The sequence below is a fragment of the Bos taurus genome, chromosome 4 (assembly GCF_002263795.3).
Source record: "Bos taurus isolate L1 Dominette 01449 registration number 42190680 breed Hereford chromosome 4, ARS-UCD2.0, whole genome shotgun sequence".
NCBI lineage: Eukaryota > Metazoa > Chordata > Mammalia > Artiodactyla > Bovidae > Bos > Bos taurus.
In genome coordinates this window covers 95224186-95249367 of record NC_037331.1, presented here as the reverse complement: position 1 = coordinate 95249367, position 25182 = coordinate 95224186, and the positions used below count along the sequence as shown (strand labels likewise).

The following is a 25182-nucleotide window of genomic DNA, read 5'->3' as shown; positions in this document are numbered from 1 at the left end:
CCCAGGGACTGTCTTCTGCCACTGAGGTTGTATCCCGGGTAAAGAAGGAGAGAAAGCTCCCTTCAGATGGTTTCCACCTGCAGCGGGAGGGCAAAAGTTTCTGTACACATCAGGTTCAGCCTTAGAGAAGTCCTAGTCATTGGGCCTGATGAAATGCATTTTCTTAGAGTTCTTCCCTGTTCAGAGAAGTGGTGAGGAGGGACCTTGAGAGGAAGGTTTGATGGGGAAGGAGTGGAGGAGAGGAGATGGGAGAACAAAGTCCGTCTCTGCTGACGTTACAGATTTGCCACCGGGGACAGCTGGGAATTCTAGGGATACTGGGCAGGTTCTCATCTCAAACTTGCCCTGAAGCAAGCCAGCCGTCAGGATTGGCCTCCAGGACCGCCTGGTGTCCACATTAGCTAAATTTGGGTTCCTGAATTATAGGGGAACAAGTGCCAGTATTAAGGTTAGAGCAAGGCTGACTACTCTCAAAAACTACCCTTTTTTCTTGGGTCACCTCTGTCACTCTAGCAACGACTAACAGAGGAGCTACAGACGGTGGAGAATGGTTACCACGACAATCCGACACTGGAAGTGATGGAGACCTCATCAGAGATGCAGGAGAAGAAGGTGGCGAACCTCAATGGGGAGCTGGGGGACAGCTGGATTGTGCCTCTGGACAACCTGACCAAAGATGACCCTGAAGAGGAAGACACACACCTCTAATCGGGGCTGCCGGCCATCTCCGACGGTGCAGAGCTCCAGCCCAACCACCTCAAGTGCCATTTGTAAGGGGAGGAGGAAGACCCTTCTTCCCCTTAGAGGGAAAGACTGGGGAAGAAGAGCAGACTTGGAGGGTCCCTTCATCCCAGTCCCCACAGGCCTTAATTTTTCCCTTTTCAAGCTGAACAAATCACATTCTGTGTAGAATCCTCTTGTAGAATAACCCACTAGTGCCTGAGTGCAGTGCTGCTGGGAGAACAGGGAAGAGCCATAGAAGGAACTCTTCGAGACCATCTACTAGCCTCCATTCACAGACAAGATGACTGAGGCCTAAAGAGGGTAAAGTCAAGGTCACACAGCCACTGGGTGACATGTCGGAATGAAAACAGAGACCCTTCATTCAGTCCAGTGCCCGTTCCCACCACACCACGCTGCTGGCATCACCCATGCCCTCCCTCCAGAGCTACCCCGGGCAGGGGTGGAAGCTGCCCATCAGTGGATGGGCTGGAGGGCAGAGCGGGGCTGGATCCTGCCTCCACGGGGTCTGGCTCCTTGAAAGGACAGGTCCCGTTCCTGTCTCGTCTGCCGGCCTTGTCTGCCTGCCTGTGTTCCTGTCCTTTGTTCTCCCTCCCTTCATTCAGTTTTTTCATCCCCACTCTGTTCCAGGGCCTCTGGGACTAACAGAGGTCATTCATGACCCTCAGGCCCTTGTTCTGGAGTCTAGTTTCCTGGCATCTGCTGGCACTGACAGAGCACACAAGACTCCCCCTGTGAACATGTCTGCCCACCAGCCATCTACAGATGAAGAGAGAAAGGGAAGCCCCTCTTTCCAGGATGGGTCCCCACATACCCCCAAGGCTCCCCAAGTGCTGCCTGGCCTCCCACTCCCACAGGGACTAAAATCTGCAGCAGCTACCGAAGACAAGATGTTTCCTGTTTCATTGTCATTGCTCAGCCGATGCAATAGAGAGGAGATCCCAGCTCAGTCATTCCCTCTGAGGTTCAGCGTGAATGAGCAGCTTTAGGACAGAGCTTCCTCAGGCCCAGTCAGCAGAGAGGTGTCCAAACAGACAATCGACTGAAACAGGAAGGACAGGCTTTACTTTTCCATTTCATAGGATACTCAGGGGCTTTGCAAGTTGCTCAGAGTTTTCTCTTTTAATCCAACCCTCTACTGCCAAAGGCCAAAGCTCAAATCATTGAGATGTTTGAAGATTCCAGTCTTCTGTGCACAGGGCAAGAAGAGCCTGGAGGGGAGGTGCACTTCAAGCTGCGTAAGGAGCAGCCAGCCCGAGTAGAATCCCAGCAACCTTTCACTGTCGGGCATGGAGCTAGGCCGTGCCATGTGCCCTCTTCGGTATTCCTAGTGGGGCTGGCTGCCCGGCACTCCTGCAGGTTCTGGTGGCATTCTCAGGGAAGCACAGTGCCGACCGTTGCCCAATGGAGGGGTTTGGAGGGAGCTTAGCAGGTAGCAGCTACATAGACGGCACCTGAGGACTCAGCACAGCGAGCTTTCATCTGATTTTCTGAGGAGAGGGAATTCTGTGTGGAATTTTGAACTCTGCCGACGGTCTCTCTGTTGCTAGGCATAACGCCCCTAGATCCTACTAGGAAGATGCTTCAGGAGAATTAAAATGGTCACTTGGCCTAGGCTGCGATAGATCTGATAGAATAGGCTCTCTGCTTTGGGACAGGTTATTTTTTTTAAAGGAGAGGATCTTAGGGGGACAATCTGTGTCTTTCCTTGGCCATCTAATTCCCTCTTCATAGTCTTTAGCCATTTGATACCAAGGGGAAGAGGAAGGCCAGAGGTTCAAGTAGGGCCCCCAGTGAGTTTCCCACAAGCTAGAAAGATGCTAAGGTAACAAAGACCCTGAAGTATTTGCCCTGATTCTTCCCTATTTGGAGGCTGGCAGGATGGAGAATACTGGTTTGGGGGGAAATAGAGGAAAATGCTGTCTCACTGGGAAAAGATGTTTGCTTCTTTCCTACCCAGCATTTGGTTCTTTCTACCCAGTGGGTTTCTATCATGGCCACCATGGGAGAGGCCAGCCTGGATTACTCCTTTGCTGATTCTGGGTCTCATTCCACCAGCCAGGTTTAGACAGAGACAGCAGATACATTCTGGAAGCCAATCAAAGGCCATAAGCCACAGGCCTCTTGGGGAGCGAGAAGGTGACTGGCAAGGACCAGAGAGTAAAAATGAGGCTTGGTCAAGAGGAATGACTGTGGCTCTGTCCAGAGACAGCCTTGACAAGCTCTGGGCTGGTTCAGAGGCTCCTTCTTTGGGTGCATCTAGTTGCCCAGAAGCTAGAACAACTTGCCCTGGCTTGCTCGTGCCACTAGACACCTATGTCAAAGACCATATTGCCACGTGTCTGTAGTGGTCATCTTCTTCCCACATCTTTGCTGGTCTTGGATGCTATCTAGTTAATTCAGATTCTGGGGCTAAGAGAGGAGAGAGAGAGAGAGAACTCAGCATTGACTTGAAACAATCTGTGCCAGAGAGATTATAAACTCTTATTTCGGTGGCACACTGGTTTCCCTAAACTTCATAAAAGGCCAGAAACCATGAATCTGATGACTGGACGAAATCCAGGGGGAAGCACACTGTCATGGCAGTGGGGAGAGGCGCAGCAATGCTTATGAAGGGGGGCACAGAATATTCGTGTCATAGGACAAGATACAGGTTTAATCTAGTCTAGATGCAAGCCTGTTCTTTCCCTTCTCGATAAGGAAAGCTAACAGAAAGTTTATTTAAATCACTTCTTGAGCTTTTATCTTTTTGACAATATACTGGAGAAACTTTGAAAAACCAGTTCCAGCTGATACACATATATGTATTTTTTGAAAATGTAAATACAACAGCCACATGTTAATCCACCCCGCACTGCTTTGAGTGAATATACTTCGAAAAAAACCTTTGTTAAGAGAGAAGGCTTTTTTCCCTCTAAACAGGAATGTAAATGTCTATTTTACTAGCTTTTGTTTTTCTTTAATGAAAAATGAAATACGAGACAGGCTGATGATGAAGTATTTGTCTTGCAGACTGGGCATTTTTATTTTTAAATATGATCCTCATCCCCTCCCCATGAAGTCCCAGCACGTTACAATAAGGGTTGTAGTCAATATGCACTGGTTGGGAAGAGACTCTCTAGTCATAGAGGGGTTTTAGAACCCAGTCCAATCTTTTATTTTTTTAACAGAAGAAGAGTCTGAAGCCCAGAAAGATAAAGTGACCTGGTGAAACTCATGTATTTAGTGACAGAAAACAGGCTTAAAACCTGGACTGGAAGACTGTCCAGTGCTCTGTGCTTCAGGAAGAAACCAACAAATTAAGGAGAGTGATACCAAGGACAGATCTGCAGCAAGCGTAGGGAGAGCATGAAGACAAAAACAGGAACCTTACTGGTCTGTGGCTTATTTAGATCTAAGACTTAAATGAACAATTTTGTTCTGCCAAGAATAGTTTTGAATAGTTTCTACATATAGGACTAAGGATCAAAGGGAACAAGATGGGAAGGCACAGGGGGCGAGAGTAAAGCAATGGCTTCCATCATTGTCATTAGCTGATTAACTCAGGTTTGGGGAAAATCCTACCCTGAGTCAAAGGAGGGGATTACTATTTGCTCCATGTCTTTTTAAAAAAATTAGTGAATGTTAAAAGAGTTTGCTCAGGAGACTGGGAGAGCTGTGTCTTGGTGGACAGGGGTCTAAAGTACACTGGAATTTACTGAGAAACTTGTTTGTAAAGATTATTACTTATTGCTGTTTTCTTACAAAAGTATATTTTGGAAAGTTGTATACTGTCAATTAAACTGCTTTTGTCTAAGCTGGCTCAAGCGCTAGTATTTTGCTCTGATTGGCTTCCATTCTTCACTTGCGCACATGGCTCATCACTGAAGACCCTCTGCGTAGTGGTGCCTGCTTAACTGCACAGGCCCAGAGCAAAAGGACAGAAGCGAGAGGAAGGACAAAGGGGTTCTGGCGATGATGCCAAGTTCTCCAGATCATCTCAGGCTGCCTTAGGGAGGAGAACCCAAAGTGCCCCATTTCCCTCACAACACATTTATCAGTGTTTTCCCCTCTTCCTTCTCTTCATTTGCCTCAGAAAAAATTGTGACTCACCCACCACCAAAGATCCCAAGGGGGCTGCTGAACCCTGATAGGTATGAAACAGTTTTAAGGACAAGGCAAACATTAATAAAAATACAAAAAAAAATTAAAGGATTCTGTCTGCCAATAAAAGGATCAGTTTACTTGTCAGAAGCCTGTGCCTGTCCCTTACCCAGAGATATGCGAGCATGCCCAGTAATGTCAGACTCAGACCCCATGCAGCACAGGCTCCTCTGTCCCTGAGATTCTCCAGGCAAGGATACTGGAGTGGGTTGCCATTTCCTCCTCCAGGGGATCTTCTGGCTCAGGGATCAAACCCACCTCCTCCTGTATTTCCTGTGTTAGCAGGTGGATTCTTTACCCAGAGATGTAGTGAAGATGAAGGAGGTTCAGGAAAGGAATTGCTCAAAGATGATTCTGATTCTCTTTGTCTCTTGGGGTGGTAATTATCTACTGACATGTTTCTTCACTGCAAGAAGAAAACTTTATCATTCCTAATCTGCTGCAGGGAAACAGGTGAATCTGGTCCATGCTCATACTTGGCTATACAGCAGTCTCTTCTGTTTGCCTGGCATCTTACAGTTTACACATCTTATTTAGGAGTTGTCACCATTCTACCGATAGGGAAACTGGGGACAGAAACTGAGGATTCTCTCAAGATCACACAGCTAGTTAAATGTACCACTAGGCCTCGAATCTACATCTTTTCCCTCCCAAGTTGTACATTCTCTCAACACCATATTGATGCTTGTGTTCCAATAACAACAAAGTATGTTTCCAGAATGCAATTATAATAGGATTTTCCCTTTACATGGGAGTTCCGAAAGGCAGTTAACATCCTTAAGGCTGCCAGAGTTGGGCCAGGGGTATTTTGAGGTTAACTTTAAGAGTGTGCCAAGAATACAGAAAGGAGGAGTACCAAGAACTCAGGAAGGCCTCTGGCCATGCTCAAGGTACACTGTTCTAAGAGAATGACTCATCGTTTATCATGGTCACAAAGACCTATGACTCCATTCTCTTCCTGAAGAGGTCATTCACCCTGCTCCCTGCCCTGCCAACCAAGAGGCACTCTCAGTTGTCATTTTTAATTTGTTATGCCTCTTAGTCACTCTAAGTCTCCATTTTATAAGCTCCCTCCCAAACCGCATATTTACTTTGAATCCTAAGGGTGAAAAAATTAAAGAACAGGACAGCCACTATAGTTAACATAGGTGGTACTGAGATAGCTAGTATTTTTCAATGGCCTTGGCATCTTATAGATTAAAAAGTCACTGGGACCCTAGCAAACAGGGTCTTCTACCAGCATTTACTTAAAAGGGAAGGTGAGGCAAAGGAGTTGAGACTGTGCCCAGTGCTACACAAAAGTCACTGGTGGATCTAGATACGAGCCTAGGATTCCTGACTCCTGCCCTGGACCACCCATCCTTACAGCCCGAGTTCAGAGGGCAGGTAGATAACATGTGCTACAGACATTATACCCAATGTCCTAACCTCCCACTTGAAGTTTTGCCAAACATCAGACTTACTAGCCTGGCAGTGGACAGACCAACAGTAGGAAAGCTACTTCTACTATAGCTTTTCTTTCTTTCTTCCTTGTAATATGAATGTTTCTGGACAGAATGTAACTTGACGGCCTTCATCCACACTTGATATGGGAGCAGCTACCGTCTCAACTGTGTTAAACACGAAGCCTTCTCTGCTGACTGCTCCCCTCCCACCAGATGACAAATACCTCAAGGGAGAGGAGGTGGTGACCCACATTTCCATCCTTTTAATTCTCTAGAGGATTAACCCAGGAAAGGCCAATTCCTTACCTTATCACCACTCACTGTTTTCCTGTTTTGAAAACAGAGAAATGTTACTTACAGGCCATGCTCAAAGCACACTCTAGTAAAATGGATTATTTTTGATTTGTAAAGTGAGAGAACATAATCCCTATTTTGAATAAAATCAGTGGACAACTAACACCAGAATACAGAATCACACACAAAGCCAAGAAAAATGTAAACCAGACCAGGAGATAGAAAGGGCCAAGAGGAAAGCTCCTTGTAAGAGTCTGTCTGGAAAGCTCATACAACTCAGCCCAAACAATCCGTTATCTTTGTTGAGCATATTTCTAAGTTTATTTTTTTCAAGGATCAGCCCTTAAAATTTCTTCCCCTTCTTTGGAGACAGGGATCCAGAATTTTACCAGCCTTCAGATTCTCTTTATTATCTTTTCTACAATTAATTTTCAGTTCAGTTTTTTTTCCTTCTAGCTCCTAACTTGTACAAGCATGCCCCCACTTAAAGAAAACCTGGGAAACCCAAGTCCAGATTTACAAAACGGATAAAGTAGGACTGGTCATTAACAGTAGACGAAGAAAACACCATTTTATGAAGTTACTTACCAGTGCTCTTTAGGAAACTTCCCCTAGAAACTCAGTAAGATCCACCAGAGCGTCATTTCAACACTGAAAACAAGGTCTTCTACAGTGTATATAATTTGCCTGAATAAAACTCACCTATTTGAGGGAAAATATTAACTTTGTAAAAGTATTTACAAAGTATGTAGGTATTTCAAAAGTTGACTTCAAAACAAGTTTTACCAAACACAAGAAATAGCTTGTAGTGTCCATATATAACTTTTTATTAAGAAAATGAACAAAATACATTCTTTCTCCATATGTACATTACATACAACGTAATTCTACAACTGCGACTGTTCAGCAGATCATCTATTTATTCACAAAGCAGTGTTAACACATTCACCAAACCTGGGATCAGAACATTACTCATACTAAGAAAGAAAACAAAACCCTAAAAAGTCCATACTGAGGGCAAAAGTGAGATAAAACAGAGGATCATGAGCGGGGTGAGGAAGATTACAGAGCACACTCAACAGAGCCCAGCAATGTAGAACACTAATGATGTCAGAGGATACCTGATGCCCCCAAAACGTTTCTGTTTAAACATTCTAGCTGGCCCATGCCAGGGGTTCCAGACCTATCTCATGATCTCCACTACAGGATCCGTGTTGCTACAGAAGAGGAGAGTAAAGGCCAAGGGGTAGGACCCTGAAAGGTTGTAGTTTCTTCCTTCATACATTAAGAAAAGGACTCTCATGAAATACAAAGCTCCTAAATCTTAGCTGATAACCAGAGAAATACATTTTTGGAGAGATAGTTGCTAAGCATGGTAAGGGAAATCTTGTGTCGAGGACTCCTTATTTATATACTTATGTTCATCTCTTTTCTTTTGCTTTGCTCTTCTCTGCTTTTCCCTTGGCCTTTGAAAAGTACCTTATCCTTCTTAGGTGTGAGTTTAATTATATTAAAATAAAGTCCATCTAAACAGAAAGCTCTTTGTTATGAATATGCTCCAAATGTCTATAATGGTACATAAAGCGTTTTAAAATTCAAATTAATCTTAGAGATAAAATTTCAAATGACCTGAACAAGGCAGCTCCCTATATAGCTTTTGGGTAGTATCTAGTATCTATAGTTTAGGCTTAAAAATTACATTTCAACAATTATTTTCAGATGGCTTATCTAAAAAGGATAATGTTTTAAAGGAAAAGTGCTTGTGGACAATGGAATGGCTGTGTCAAGATTTTTTATTTTTTTCCTGGTCTTTACCATGTTAGGGTAACAGAAGTAAAGTAAAATGAGTAAGTCTCAACAGTTAAATAAGAGTGGCTTTCCTTCTTCACACTCTGTAATTTTCTAAATTTCTATGATAAACATAATAATACAAAACCAATAAATGTTATTATTTAAAAGTCCCATTAGAGATGTTTAACACTCTTCAACTTTCAGATGAGCTGGCTGCTCTAACACCATGTTTCCAGTCTGGGAGATGTTCTAACAGAGAGAAGGAACTATCCACAGCGTCAATAAGCAGATCCAGAAAGACAGATTCTACTGGCTGTGGATGAGCTGCACCTTTCTGCTCAACCTAATCTGCAGTCCAACTTTGGTTCTGAGGATCTAGCTCTATCTTTATCTAAATGGATCTTAATTTCTGGCCAAGAGATACTTCTAATTTCTAAGAGTTGACAAAAAAAAAAAAACTCTAACATCTTTCCCAAGCTGCATTCATAACCCCCCCAACCTCCCATCTTTTCCATTGAAAAGGTGGAATATTGTTTGTTGCCAAGACCAACACAAGAAAAGGAGGCCCTAAGTTTTCCTATACTCTTCTTCTGAGGCTGCAGACTCAGCTGTGGGAAGAAATCTCATTATAAACAAAAACCTATTTCCATAAAAGAATCTGCTCACAGAAAAATGTCTCTTTACAGTTTCTAAACTGAGCTATACGGAAAATTAATACTATATTATTTAATTTGTTCACTTCAAAAGATATTTTATGACAAGTCAGAAAAGCAAGCTGTCTTAAAGAATAACACAATCACAGTGTATCTTGGTTAGGCTAAATGTAATGCTTAAGAAAGTGAGTCCACTTTTATTTCTCTAAATGTGTGGTTTACAATTGAGGGAAAAATTGTTCTAAAACTGGTTACCAAAATCATTTTTCTGGGAAAGGAAAAAAAAAATCTCAAAAAGGAGACTACATACATGACTGTTAAAAACATAGCTTCTCCACAGAAGATTGCTCACATTTAAACTTTTAGACTTTGATATTCTACTATCAAATTTGAGGTTTATAGCTAATGTGTATGTGTAAATCGTATCTGACTCTGCGAGCCCATGGACTATACAGGCCATGGAATTCTCCAGGCCAGAACACTGTGGAGTGGGTAGCCTATCCCTTCTTTAGGGGATCTTCCAGATCCAGGAATCAAACCAGCGTCTCCAGAAAAGCCAAGTGAATTTAAGCTAAGTCTTTATAAAGGTGCAAGTATCCTAAGACTTTTAAAGTACACAATTTTAAAAATGTTCAGTTCAGTTCAGTCGCTCAGTCGTGTCCGACTCTTTGTGACCCCATGAATCGCAGCACGCCAGGCCTCCCTGTCCATCACCAACTCCTGGAGTTCACTCAGACTCATGTCCATCATTCTGTCCTGTTTCCCCGCCTTTTACCTTAAGAAGGTAAACACAGCCAACTACAAGGCAACATGCTGAAACAGTCACTTGCCAAAATCTGATCTCCTTTGCTGCAAAATGAATTTACAGAGCTCTGCCAGTTACCGTGGAATTAAACTCATTCTAGCTACTTTCTCTAATGCAGTCACTTCACAGATGGGGAGGAAACCTAAAGAACAAACCAAAATTATTAAGTACTCCTAATGCCAAGCCCAGAACTCATTTACTTCCTGGCAAAGTTGAATAAACAGAGACTTTCTAGAGTATGTATAATTTATTTATTTTAAAACACGGAAACTAAACTGATATCAGTTCAATTCTGTATGGGTTAGAAGTTAAGCATGAAATGATAATTTTCTTCCTAAAGGGCTAGAAAATGAATGCCAACCACATGACACTAGCTGAACTGTAACAAAGGTTTTCTTGAGATTTGTTAACAAAAGGAGAGAAATTAAGCTCAAAATTGGCTACTTGAGTAACTCCTTAATCATGCACAAAGGCCTGTTCAGTACATCACACAGTGTTTTTCCTTTCTGCCAATTAATTTTGCATTCATTAAGCACTGAATGAAACTGAAGAATGACGATCTTTTCAGGTTGGTATTCGCGTGGCAGACAGCTCAGATATCCAGACTAACTGCTGTGAATGCTAGCATCCCAGATGGTACAGAGCTGTGTGCAGCAACAGCTTAAACTTGATAAAAAAACAAGTTCCCTGGGAGCCCCCAAAATTTGTGTGTTAAAATGTTTTATTGCTGGTTTTTCCTCTGGATCCTTATCAAGGAACTGGCTGTATATAAGAAACTGCTCACCTACTTTAAGATCTAGAGCCCATTATAACTGGATTTTCTGTTTCAAGATCTGCATCAGCTATTTGGGACAGTGAGAAAAGCAACTAACCAAGAAATGCCGCTTTCTAAAGACTGTTCAGAATAACTGAGCTTTCATCCCTTTTGACAGGCTTCTTCTCAGCACTGCAATAGATTAATTTATGGTTAGAAACGAAGAACTTTCTTTCTCATTTAGATCTGTGGACCTTCAAATCCATGGGCAAAAAGCTTCTAGTTTTCCTTCTCTAACAAACCCTCAAATCTCCTATATAGATCTGTTCCTGAAGTTCAATACTTTCAAGTGAAAATGCCAAACAGTCAAAACAGGACATTACATATAATTGTTTAATAGTTCATCAAAACTGTTTCAACAGCAGATAAAAAGAAAGAGAAGACAAAGTAGTTCATAATTCCAAGTGATACAACTGGTCTATTTCCTTACTCAACATTTCCCCCTTTATTGTTGCTAACCCTGTGGCTCTCAGGTAATATCCACGTAACACTGTGTTTACAATAAAGTTAGGCAGTGTTTGAGGACACCATAGTACGTATTTGGAAGTCTTACTTCCAGAAAATGGCTACTGTGGAAGATAAACTAGAATTACCCTTTGATTTTCAGGTTTTTACGTTATGAATTGAACTGGAGTTCAAGATCTGTAACTTCAGAGTTCTAAGAGAAAAAAAAAATACAGATTCCCACAAAGGCATCTCTGTGTTCTACGAGAAAATCTGGTTTACTATCATTTCTAATGGCTCCTTAGGTTAAGGGCTGTAAATCTACTGTCAGAGAATTTACAGGATTTATCACTGGCAATGACTGGGTAGGATTTAGCTATTTAAAATTTGAGCTAAATTCACATTCTTTGTTGTTTTTGTTGTTGTTATTCTTTTGGGCCATGTGGTATGGCTTATGGAATCTTAGTTCCTTGACTAGGGATCAAACCCAGGGCCTTGGCAGTGAAAATGTGGTGTCCTAACCACTGGACCACCAGGGAATTCACTAAATTTACATACTTAAGGGGAAGAGACATTTATAAGACTGTACTACACTTTTAAAAATTTATTTTTTTTTTTGGTCACACCAAGAGGCACGTGGGATCTTAGTTCCCTGACCAAGGATCGAATCTGCACCCTCTGCACTGGAAGCACGGAAGCTTAAACATTAGACCACCAGGGAAGTCCCTGTACTATTTTAAGAAAAAAAAAAGAATACCAATCATTTCATGGCAATTAAAGCTATTCCTGATATTCACTTATCTCAGAAATTGAAAGTCAATTCTTAACACAAAATTCAACTTTAGCAGAAAATCAGTGCTACTCAGGGGAGGTAAGAATAGGGAACTGAAAGTTACTCAGTGTCCGACTCTGCAACCCCATGGACTATACCATGGAATTCTCCAGGCCAGAATACTGGAGTGGGTAGCCTTTCCCTTCTCCAAAGGATCTTCCCAACCCAGGGATCGAACCCAGGTCTCCAGCATTGCCAGCTGAGCCACAAGGGAGGCCAGCTGAGCCACAAGGGAGGCCCAAGACCTCTGGAGTGGGTAGCCTATCCCTTCTCCAGGGGATCTTCCCGATCCAGGAGTCGAACTGGGGTCTCCTGCATTGCAGGTAGATTCTTTACCAGCTGAGCTACCAGGGAGGCTCTAAGAATAGGGGGAAGGAGGCAAAGAAATACAAAGACAACAGGCAAATGAAAATTCTGGTGATGTGCTAAATTCCATGAGCTCTGCTATGAAACTTGCACCTCATCTATAGTATAACTATACTTCTTAGTGCCAGGCAAAGCAACACTGGCTCTTCATTTAAAGAATGCTATAAGCTATAAGCCATATTACTATCCCCCAAATGAAAATGATTCAAGCACTTTTATAGCAGTGTCTGAACATTATAAATTCTTTAATAACATATGATTTTAAATTTCACTAATCTATTGTCATTATCAAGGATAAAAGAGCATGTTTGCTTCAGAATGATTTTGAAAACCCAGGAAGTCTAGGGCTGAAAAAGCCCCGAATAAAGTTATAATTGCTAAGAAAAATAATGGAAGCATAATTCATAGTATTTGGGGGATAGGAAGAAATCAAGGTTTAAAAATTATGTATAAATAAAATCTCTTAAGACAGCATTTTTTTTTTAATAAAAAGAGCATTTAGTGAAGAAATCAATAACTGTAGTTATGAGTTCTCCCTGTCAAAACAAACAGTGCTGACTGATATCATCAGCTGATCTAGCTGGCTCCTAATTATTTCAACAAACATCAAAATTTCCACCTTCAACTGAATTACCTCCAGATTAGAAGTTTGGGGCACCCATATCATTTCAGCATTAATACAAACCACAGGGAGATATAGGCCATAGTCAAAAATCGCAAAAGAATAATGCTATTTGACTAATAAGGAATACAAAAAATTTGAGTGAAAGAACCTGAAGACCTAATCTACAACTACTGTTATATACAGACTCTCTATGACTACTCCTCTAGTAACTATGAACTTTTTCTAAGAAGCCTGTGTACCTCAGATTAAGGATTATCTTAAGAATTTAAAACTTAATTAAAGTTCAGGCTAGAATTTCTGCAAAAGTTTGAAACTGCATGTGCTAAGTCGCTTCAATCGTGTCCAACTCTTTGCAATCCTATGGATTGTAGCCCTCCAGGCTCCTCTGTCCATGGGATTCTCCAGGCAAGAATACTGGAGTGGGTTGCCATTTCCTTCTCCAGGGGATCTTCCGAACCCAGGGACTGAACCTGCATCTCTTGTGTCTCCTGCATTGCAGGCAGATTCTTTACCACTGAGTGACTGGGGTATGAACGTGTATTTTTTGAGAGGGAAAAAAAAAAGATTACAAAGGGTATATTTTTTAATAGCTTGATGATGTTTAAAGTACACATTGTATGATCCTCTCCCATAGAAATCATTTCAAACCGTAATTCTCAAGTGCTTTGTAACACCCAACCAGCTAAAGAGGTAGCACGACATTCAGCTAGGAAATAATCAAACGCCCCACAGTTACCTAATGAATTTCATCTTGTGTTAAGAATAATTATAGGGTAACTCCTTACATGACACTGAGTTTAATTCAGAAAACAAAATCAGAACCACACTGCTTTATAAGTGCTTTTGAGCCATTAAGTATCATTCACAATCTAGCACTGTGTCTCAAACTAGTTTCTGTTTATAAATTAGATTTTACAACTGTTTTATTATCTGAAACTCTATTAATGTATCTCTAAATAGCACTTTTAAGGCAGATGTGAAGAGATCCACTAGAAAGATAAGTTGGCAAATCATTTATGTTCAAGACATATTTCACTGATGAATGTAGTTTTATAATCTTAAAACACTGAGCTCTAAACACAACATGCTTTTCTGTGATAAATCAGTGTATTAACTTTCTAATGTTTTCTATCAGTTTTAAAGAAAACCAGGTCTAGAAGACAATCTTGCTAAAGGTTAATACTGTCAGCTTTAGCACAGAGCGAGGCACCCAAGTCTCAATTCCTTTGCTTCACAGGAGGCCAATACATGTGAATTATTCAGGTTGGCCACATGAGGTCTCTGTCATTCCACAAGATCCAAGTGCATTTTGGAAGTATCTTACAAATCAGATAATTAATTTATCACGAGGTACAAGCACTGAAGATAGTGTTAGAGCCTAGTCTATTTCTAGTTTATTATTCTGGAATAATATATTCCAGTGGAAAAAGGAGAAATGGGGATGAGGCTGAAGTCAGGGGTAAGGAAACTGAGCAAACTGTACTCCACTAACGAACGCATCTAGCACCAGGGTGTCTCAATGGGGGCTCACTAAGCTAGGATAAAAGGATTTTTAAGTAGTAAAGCATAGATATTTGGCTACTTGAACAATGTATATAAATACCAAATTAAATTGTATACTACTAGAATACTTGGAAATACATGTAGCTTTTCACTAAATATATAAACAAGTTACACATCAGGGTTCAGATGTCAAAAGTGAGCAGAGTGTCAATCTTGGTGGGTATAATGAAGCCCTACATTCTCCTGCAATCATTACCAGCACTGCCCCAGGGTACAAATTCTGATTTACCTAGTCAATAACTTCCTAAATACAGTCTATGTCACTTAAGCAACACTAAATGGTTTGCTATGACTCAATCCTATTTTAACACGTTAGTGATAAATATATATAGAAGTGAAAAAAAGAGAAAAGGTTTCACTTAAAGTGAGGAAAGATGAAATTAGAACAAGAGTATTTAGAAAACAATCAGTAGAAAGTCAGTTAGGGAAAAAAATAAAAGCAAACAAAATAACTGAGTCCAAGAACTAAGTTTCCTTCAAATACGGAACCTAAAGAACTACAGGAAAAAAAATGGCCAAAAAAAAGCGGGGGGCGGGGCGGGGGGAACCACCATAATAAAGTAACTATCCTCAAATTAAAATAAATAAATAAATAAAAAAAATAAATGGTGGAGGGGAGCAGAATTTCATTTGGTTACTGTCTTTAAAAGTGCCAGAAATCACAGTGAGTAAAACTAGAGCTTTTAAATTTAGAAATTCTTTCCAAGTTCTTTCCTATCAACTCACTGATTTGTACTTGATTCCTCAAAAAGACTTCACTAGATTATAATATGAACAATAATGTTTTATGTTCTTGACTGTCACTTAGGGAAATCTTTTAAGGAACTGTATAAGTAGTAAGTAGATTCTACTTGCTCACCTGTAAAGTCAATGGGTTATTCTGCAGCTACATAGTTCGGTACTTCCTGAATTATGTACTGTATCTTTCATAAATCTAATTGTTTTATAAATCACTACTGATTGCTTTGGAATGCTTGAAAAGCCAAGGACTCCAAGATTCAAGGCTAGGAGTAGGAGAGATATATTTCTACCCATCTCCAAAAGATGAGAAATCATGCAATAATGACTAACTGAAGAGGGATCTCAAAGTCTCATTCTTATACATGAGACTCTTCAAGAGTGCAAATCAATTTCTTCTTTGGTGAGGCCTAACCTTGCTACTTGGGACATACTAAATTCTCTGAAGGCATTCACTTGGAAGAGCCATTGGACTGGTAGACATTTATTATACTCAGTCTGCTTTAAGTCTGGTAGATATCAGTTGCATACAGCATACTTCTTGGCCAGGTTTAAGTTTCCTATGCCACATTCCACAGCACCTCATGGAATACAAGCCTCCAATCTTCACAACAAAAGGAACTGTGGAACTGCCTTTCTTCTAAATAAAAAAATATTTGCACCATTATTTTTCTTTTTCTCTATTAAAAAAAGCCTGGTCTATGTGTTATATGAAATGCCTGTCAGTTGTAGTCCACTGGACTACAAACCATTATTCTTTAAAATATCAGTATATAGAAGCAGACGTAGGGAGCTAATGTGTATGGAAAAAACGCAGCTCTGGAACCCATTCTCCCAAATGGAAACGCTATAAACAGATAGCATTTGTAGGAAGAAACTGACAGCATACAGAAGAAACTGAAGCCCTGGCCCTGAATAGCTCTGCCAGGGGAAGGAGTCCTTTTCTTCCAGAACAGTATCAATGAATGTACCAGTTGCAACCAGAATCCTCCTGCTGGTAATTTTGAGAATGGCCCTTAAAGGTTCTGAAGTATATTCTCTCCTCGGTTTAAGGTTTCTGTGACTCAAAGTTTTGTAATAATCACTACAAAATGTATCATTATAGGAATACTATATACCAATCTTAGATAAGTACGTGGATCAATCTCAGGTTTTGCCTTTTAGTTCTATGACAAGGAGCCCTCTGTCCCTCCTACTGTGTAATGTAATACAAGACTCTAGTCAACAAAGACACATATATCACTTAAACATACAGCAACTGCCCTACAGAACTATATACTGTTAAGAATGAAGTACAGAGGTAACAGATGATATAAATCACTTACAAGCAGTTGGGTGATGTAAGGTAAAGTGAAATGGGAAGAAAAGAAAAAGAAAGAAAGGGCAAAACAAGCCAACAACAAAATCCCAATCCTTGTAGCACTGAGTCCGTGAACACGGCTTACTTGTCCCAATTTTAGAAAAATGAAATAAAAATCAGAAAAGGGTATACTGCCTGATTATTTTTTTCTTTTATACTCATGAATTCTTAAAAGTTAAAGAAAAAATATATATTTAATGGAAAGTATATACCAATTTCACTTTATTAGCCTAATTTAGGAATGGGATGAGGACGACGGGGTCAAGGTCAGGTGTGAAGGAAGAGGGTTAAAACTTGTGACAGCAAAGATCCCTTCAAAACTCTGGTGCAGTCCTCAGTCACTGCAGCCTAACTGTCAGTCAACAGAGCTGAAATCCAGAATACCAAAAGCAGACTCCTGTGCTCCAGTTCTGTCCAGAGACTCTTCAGTCACAGTGTGATGAGGTCCACCAGGTTGCCTTTAGGAGGAGTCATGCTGTCAGGAAAGAAATTTACTAAGGTGTCAAAGAGCTGAGTTCTTTGAGCATAGGTGTGATCCACGTCCGAAAAGCCTGGTGAAAGAGAGATAATAAAGAAACTCATCCACTGTGTTTAACGCTCTACACATAACAGTAAAGCTAGTTGACAAAAGCAGCAATGTATAATGGAAAAATCAAAACCAAATCAGGCTTTGAAACTGGAGAGCAATGGGCTCTGATTCCAGTTCTGCGACACAGCAATGGTATGATCTTACGTAAAGTAAGCAGCCTTTCTACAACTGTTTCCTCAGCTACAAATCTGTGATAATCCTGTTTATGTCATAACCTTTACAGTACAGATTAAGTGCACTTATCTGAATACCACCCAGCAGAATGATTAGTATTTTAGTAACTAATATTGATTTCTCTTCCTTTCTTTGTAAGCATTTTCCTCTTCTAGTCCACTGAGGAATTTTCATCTCTTTTCTTTTTAATGTTTTTGGCCACTAAAACTGTTTTGATAATAAAAATCTAATAAAAATTAAAGGGGTCTTTAGAAAGCAGTGGGCTTCCCTTGTAGCTCAGTCAGTAAAGAATCTGCCTGCAGTGCAGGAGACCTGGGTCCGTTCCCTGGGTCGGGAAGATCCTCTGGAGAAGGAAATGGCAACCCACTTCAGCATTCTTGCCCGGAAAATCCCACAGACAGAGGAGCCTGGTGGGCTGCAGTCCATGGGGTCACAAAGAGTTGGGCGTGACTGTGCGACTGACACTTACACTTACTTAGAAATCAGTATAAAATCATTATGCCACTGAGAGCTGGAAGAAGTCTCAAAGAACTGAGTGAAAATTCAGATAGTCCAGAAGAATGTCCTCCCAGAGGATGGAAGCAACATTTTTAATTGGAGGGTTATTGCTTTACAATATTGTGTTGGTTTCTGCCGTACAACAAGAAGCATCAGCTGGAACTATACGTGTATCTCCTCCCTCTTGTGCTTCCTGCCCCCACCCCCATCCCAGCCTCTAGGTCAGCACAGAGCACTGAGCTGGGCTCCCTGTGCCATACAGCAGCTTCCCAGTGTTTCACACATTGCACTGCATATATGTCAATGCTATCCTCTCAATTTATCCCACCCTCTCGTGGCATGTCCACAGGTCTGCTCTCTAAATCTACGTCTCTATTCTTGCACTGCAAATAGGTTTATCAGTACTATTTTTCAAGATTCCATATATGTGTATTAATATATGATAATTGTTTTTCTCTTTCTGACTTACTCCATTACTTTTTGAGTACCTCCTCGCTTTCTGGCACAGTAGGATCTCCAAGCTTATCTTTACACAGCTTTGGAATCTATCATTTTCCCTAACAGCTCTAATTTCTTTTAGTGGCAAATGATTTTTACAAACCAAGATCAGTGGTGCTGTTTCTAGGACTTATATATATGTACACATATAATACACATATCTCTTTTAAAAAGAATAAAATTATTATTCCATGCTTTTACTGCTAATATTTTTTAAGGAACCTCACGGGATTCTTCCTTTCCTTATTTCATTCCATATTTATATCTCCTTTCTCCTACTAGGGAAACCATCTCTCTCAGCAATATCATCATATGTATTCATTTGCTCAACCTAAAACACACACAAAAGAAGTTCCAGAATTACTATACCCAAATCAGTACCAGCAAAATTCAAGATTTCCTTGCTTTTGCTATCTTTAGAATATACTTCACTGAGAGTATACAGTTTAAGCTGTACTTAAAAGACTTAATTCTCTTTTTTCCCCTATTGTCTGATTATGTCACAAATTTGATAAACATGTTTGTTTCTGTTCACATTCAACTTCAGGGCATTTACCACCTTTGTTTTATTTGTAAAAATGTTGTGGTATAAAAAAATGTTGTGGTATATTGTATTTTTAAGAGAGGACATTGATTCTGTGGTAGTAATTATAATATCATTTTCATGAGATCAAATGATGTAGGAGGGAAGGAAATAAACACTCAGTCTCCTACTACCTGCTGGGTTCTTCATGTATGACCACATTTCACTGTCACAAAAATCATATGAAGCAGTTACAATAAACTCCAATTTCAAATGAGACACTTGAGAGAGATTCAGTCATTCAATAACGTATCACAGTTGGAAAGGAAAGAGAATGGAGTGTGAATCCATGTCTGTCTAACTCTAAAGCTCATTTATTTATTTTTATCAAGTATTTGAGTACTTATTAAATAGAAAACCTATCTTTTATTTTTATTCACCATTTACCAATAAGGAACGTGAAATTTACACTATCATTAGATGAATGGTTAAATTATGGTAGATCCCTATTATGGGACATTGTGTATCACTTACAAATACAATAAATCTAGTATAGTTTCACATAAGCATCTCCAAGCCACATTGTTAAATTTTAAAGAGTTATGTGGAGAATACACATTTTTATATTACATAATAAATAGAACCAGAACACATAAAACCAAACATCTGTATGTGTGTGTGTACACGTATACAGTTGATCCTCATTATTCACAGATTTCATATTGTGCGTTTGTCTACCTGCTAAATTTGTAATCCCTAAATCGGTATTGTGCCACTTTTGTGGTCAATCACAGACAGTGATTGGCACCAAGTGGCAAAAAAATCTCAGCGGCCACATGTAAATATACGTTCTCAACTGAGGTCAAACTAGTTAGTGCCCTGCCCATTTGTTTCCCCTCTCAGACTATAAACAAGTGCTCTTCTCACCATCTACTTGGTGTCATGTTCTTCGCAGTTTGTGTTTTCTGTTGGTGACTTCACTGCTTACAATGGCCCCCAAGTGAGGTGCTGAAGTGATGGCTAGTGTTCCTAAGTGCAAGAAGGCTGTGATGTGCTTTATGAAGAAAATACACATTAGATAAGCTTTGCTCAGGGTGAGATACAGTGCCACTGGCATGAGTTCAATGTTAATGAATCAACAACATAAATATGTAAGTAAGGTATGTTCCTGCTGTAACAAAACAACATTATATATTAATTAGTTGAAAAAATTCTGTGACAAGAGGCTTGCAGGACCCTAACTCTGGTATTTTCCATAGGAGCAATGGGTCAGTATTAAACAAATTCAGGGTTACAGGTAACTGTATAGAATATTATTGTGAATTGTGGGAATCAACTCTATCTGTATGCCTGTGTGTAAAGATCTGCCAAATGCAAGTGGTCACACTTGAAGGAAGGAGACAGAGATTGAGGGAAGTTGTTCAAAGACAACCTGAATATTAAAAAAAAAAAAAAAAAAACACCCTTTAAAATGTGTGGGGCACCAGGAAACTCAGCAACGGGATCATTACTACATAAATGGTAGTGACAGGACAAAAAGGCTGTACTGATTTTAACTTTCATGTTCTTAAAACATACCTTGCTGAAAATATGCTTTTAAAATTAGCTAAAAGTCAGAAGTCAAGCTTCAAAGTGTCCACAGCCATAGCCACAGCAGCCTAAGCTAAAGAACCTCGAAGTTTATTTTTCTCCGAAGTCAGTCATTTTTCAAAACTAAGACAATGCCAGCAGTTTGTAAACCATTTTCCATCTTTCTAAATTTTTAAATTACAAATAATATTAGCAAATAATTTTTAATTCTAAGAGGTTAAGATAAACTGGATGAATTCTGAAGAAGTCAGAAATTTTAGTTGAGCCAATTTTGGGGGAAACATAATTTAGAAAATGAAATAGTTATTTATACATGAAAAGTGTACACATCCATACATTAAAAAAAATAACCCACTCGATTTAAATTCTAAGTGGAGTGAAGGTAAATCAATCAGAAAATGAACGAGAAGAACTAGGAACTCTAAATAGGCCTGAAACCTTATGAAAAAGACTTTTTAAAACAAATGTCAAATTTCTCCTTATGAAAATTGGCATATAGCCTGAATTTACTCCTTATTCAAATTCACCAATGTTACAAAGCTTACATTTATAAGGCAGGTAACAGAAGTGGTACTCTAAATAGAACACTTACTAAGCATTTCATTTTGCTGTTTTCAAGAATACTTAATTCTCTTAACAACCTGAGGTCACTACTCTGCTTACCTCCATTTTACAGATGAAGAAATTAATGATTAATGATTAGAAAGGTGACTTGTTCAAGGTCATTTTTAAAATTAGCAAGTGGCAAAGCTGATATCTAAACCTAGATTCTGACCCTTAACCACTATACTACACTCTTCCCTCTTAACTACTACATTGCTTCCCTTCAGACAAGGTAGGAAACAAAACTCCACAGAACATTTCCCTTTTTTTATTTATTTCTGTTGTGTCTGTACTGATCTCAGTCTATCTAGATAAGGTCTGTTTAGAATCCAAGTAAGACAAACTGTTCCTGACAAAATATATTAGCTGACAGTGAATAGAGCAAAGAAAAGAGTTAAGCTAAAGGTAAAATATTTGCTGACAACAGTTTAATATATTTAATGACTGCCAAGAAATTCTTGTTCTAAAGGCTAAATATAAGTCAGCCAGAGACATTTTAGTACTATCCACCATTAAAATAAAAATAATGGCTCTGGGCTGCGGTATCCATACATAACAAGGCACACATTCACTCAAACTGAATATCTATGTGCCAGGCTCCCAGTTTTCTATCACTAAATCCATTTCAAAAGATAAAATTCAAAAGGGCATGAACTTTCTAAAATAATGCCTATAACTAGACTCTATCTCAGGGTTGAGACTCCTAACAACCTGAATACACTTAAAAAAATTTTTTTTAACTAGTTTGTTTATTTATGGCTGTGCTGGGTCTTTGTTGCTGTGCGTGTGTGGGTCTTCTCTAGTTGGGCGAGCCAGGGCTACTCTTCACTGCAGTGCACAGGCTTCTGCTTGCGGTAGCTTCTCGTCGTAGAGTGAGGGTTCGAGAGTGCAGGCCCAGCAGTTGTGGTGCGTGGGCTTAGCTGCCCCGTAGCATGTGGAATCTTCCTGGACCAGGGATCGAATCCATGTCCCTTGCATTGCAAGGCAGATTCTTAACCACTGGACCTCCAGGGAATTCCTTCTTAAATAGCCTTTCAGTGTGTGGAATGGTGGTAAACAATTATGTAAATTTTTAGAAGAACCTTCTGAAGTTACGTTTTATAGCGGTCCTCTCGCTCTGTGGTAGAATGTTAACTCATGGTAAGTATATCAGTAATACAGTCTGCATTCCAAAACAATGGTACACAAACTACTTGACCAGGCTTCTGTGCCGTCTATTTGCATAATAACCCAGCGACTGGTATAACAGGAACTGCAAGCTGACCCATGAACTGGGAACTGATGCCAGTTATCAAGAATTTTTTGCATGTTACTTTGAGATCTGTTTCATTTGTTTGGATGACATCTCATCTAATGTTTCATTTTGAAGAAATCAAAATCAAACCTCCCCAATGCTAGGGCATATGGCCAGGTAAAGTACACTGCAATACTTACCTAAAGCTGTGAAATCTGAACCAGATTTAAATAGAGCTGAAGCTAGGAGCTGAAACTGTGGGGAAAAAAAGAAAGCAAATTAGCTTAGCTAGGTAGTGCAGTGCCAGTCACTCAGTCGTGTCCAACTCTTTGCAACCCCATGGACTGTAGCCTGCCAGGCTCCTCCAATCCATGGGTTTTCCTAGGCAATGATACTAGAGTAAGTTGCCATTTCCTTCTCCAAGCTAGGTAAGCACACTGGAGAAAAAAAATTCCTATAATTTCAACCATTTAGTTACTGGATGTCTGTCCATATGTATTGCTTGGGTCTATTTACCAAACAGAAAGACTGAAGGCGGGAGAAGGGGACAACAGAGGATGCGATTGTTGGATGGCATCACCAACTCAATGGACATGAGCTTGAGTAAGCTCTGAGAGTTGTTGATGGACAGGGAAGCCCAGCATGCTACAGTCCATGGGGTTACAAAGAGTCGGACACGACTGAGCGACTGAACTGAACCAAACTGATTCACCACCAAATAGCGGAAAGAAGAACATCGTATTTAGATTAAAGAACATGCTAATTTTTTTTACTGGACTCTCTTATCATTTTTCAAAATACTAGACTAAGTCCTGGAATTATTTTATTTTAAAAATATATTAAAGTATATACTTGTTAAGGAACAATTTAGTCCCTAGTACTGTGTTCAGTCGTGTCTGATTCTGTTGGAATCCCCTGGACTGCAGCCCACCAGGCTCCTAAGGAACAAGAGGTCAACTGAAATAAAAAATTACTGCTACTATGTGATCCAACAATTTCACTCCTGAGTACATATATCCAAAGAAACTGAAAACATTAATTTGAAAAGATACATACACTCTGATGTTTCATAGTACCATTATTTACAATAGCCCGATATGGAAGCAACCTAACTGTCCATCAACAGATGCATGGATAAAAATGTGGTATGTATACACACATCCATACCCACAACCCCCTACACACTGGAATACTACTCAGCAATAAAAAAGAACAAAATTCTGCCATTTGCAACAACATGGATGGATCTGGAAGGTGTTATGCTAAGTGAAATAAGTCAGACAGAGAACAATAAATACTGGATGTCAACATTTACATATAGAAACTAAAAAATAAATGAATGAATAAAACAAAAGAGAAACGGACTCACAAACAGAACAAACTAGTGATTACCAATGGGAACATAGAAAGGGTAGGGGCAAAACAAGGGTAAGATTAAGAGGTACAAACTACTATATATAAAAAACTAGACACAAAGATATATTAAACAGTACAGGGAATATAGCCAGTATCTAACAATAAATTTAAATGCAGCATAATCTGTAAAAATACTGAATCACTATGTTATACATCTGAAACTAATATAATATTATAAATCAACTATACTTTGATTACGGAAAAGGCAATGGCACCCCACTCCAGTACTTTTGCCTAGAAAATCCCATGGACGGAGGAGCCTGGTAGGCTGCAGTCCATGGGGTCGCTAGAGTCAGACACGACTGAGCGACTTCACTTTCACTTTTCACTTTCATGCATTGGAGAAGGAAATGGCAACCCACTCCAGTGTTCTTGCCTGGAGAATCCCAGGGACGGGAAGCCTGGTGGGCTGCCGTCTTTGGGGTTGCACAGAGTCGGACACGACTGAAGCGACTGAGTAGCAGCAGCAGCATACTTTGATTAAAAGAAAAAGAAAATTACTTATCTGGGAATCTATCATAGAGAGATTGATGCCCAAAATACAGTTACTGAACTTTAGGGATGGCTTATACATAATATAAATTACAACTTAGACTGGTATTCCATGGTATGTATAATTGTAGTGTTATATAATTATATAATTTTAAAGGTTCAAAGTGAAAAAATGTTGTAAGTGTTGATTAGATTCTCAGATTAGTTAGTCAGTTTAAATCAGACAATGTAGCTGAATGATGACAAAATAAAATAAGACAAAACTATTGCATCGGGGTACTTTAACAAATTGGTAAAGAAAAATTTAGGCTTCCCTGGTGTCTCGGACGGTAAAGAATCTGCCTGCAGTGCAGGAGACTTGGGTTTGATGCCTGGGTTGGGAAGATCCCTTGGAGGAGGGCATGGCAACCCACTCCAGTATTCTTGCCTTGGAGAATCCCTAAGGGCAGAGGAGCCTGGTGGACTACAGTCCATGGGGTTACAGAGTCAGACATGACTGAGTGACTAAGCACATAAGAGAAAAATTTAGGAGAACTATTTATATTTATCTTGAATGAGGATCCTGGAAAACAGGTCAGGTAAAAGTCAAATAAACAGAATCTCAACAGAGTTACTTGACACTTTGCAAAGCTTGAGCCACTGATGCCACTGATTCTTCAGGATGAATTTCACACACTTGGAGCCTTTAAAATTTCGGTATCAGTCACCTGATTAATCATCCTTTGAATGTAAGAAACTGGACAAATAATCCAGAAGCAACTAAGCAAGAGTTAGAGGGGGAGTTCAGTTCAGTTCAGTCGCTCAGTCGTGTCCAACTCTTTGCGACCCCATGAATCGCAGCACGCCAGGCCTCCCTGTCCATCACCAACTCCCGGAGTTCACTCAGACTCATGTCCATCGAGTCAGTGATGCCATCCAGCCATTTCATCCTCTGTTGTCCCCTTCTCCTCC

At 40.0% G+C, this 25182-nt stretch overlaps 2 protein-coding genes across 8 annotated transcripts in view; one reads left to right on the top strand and one right to left on the bottom strand.

Moving 5' to 3' along the window:
• The window catches only part of PODXL (podocalyxin like), a 49454-nt gene extending 44907 nt beyond the window's left edge, over positions 1–4547 (top strand). The window contains exon 8 of the mRNA XM_002686960.6: positions 514–4547. Coding sequence (XP_002687006.4) covers positions 514–708 — 195 coding nt within the window. The 3' untranslated portion in view covers positions 709–4547. The remainder of the gene's footprint in view (positions 1–513) is intronic.
• A 2887-nt stretch (positions 4548–7434) lies between these two features.
• MKLN1 (muskelin 1) overlaps positions 7435–25182 on the bottom strand; it is a 391857-nt gene continuing 374109 nt past the window's right edge. For 5 of the 7 annotated variants that reach the window (XM_024990572.2, XM_024990571.2, XM_059885486.1 and 2 more), the window contains 2 exons: positions 22524–22578; positions 7435–17165 (listed from right to left, as the gene is read on the bottom strand). In XM_024990572.2, the coding sequence (XP_024846340.1) occupies positions 17044–17165; positions 22524–22578 (177 nt within the window). In that variant the 3' untranslated portion in view covers positions 7435–17043. 7 annotated transcript variants of the gene reach the window in all.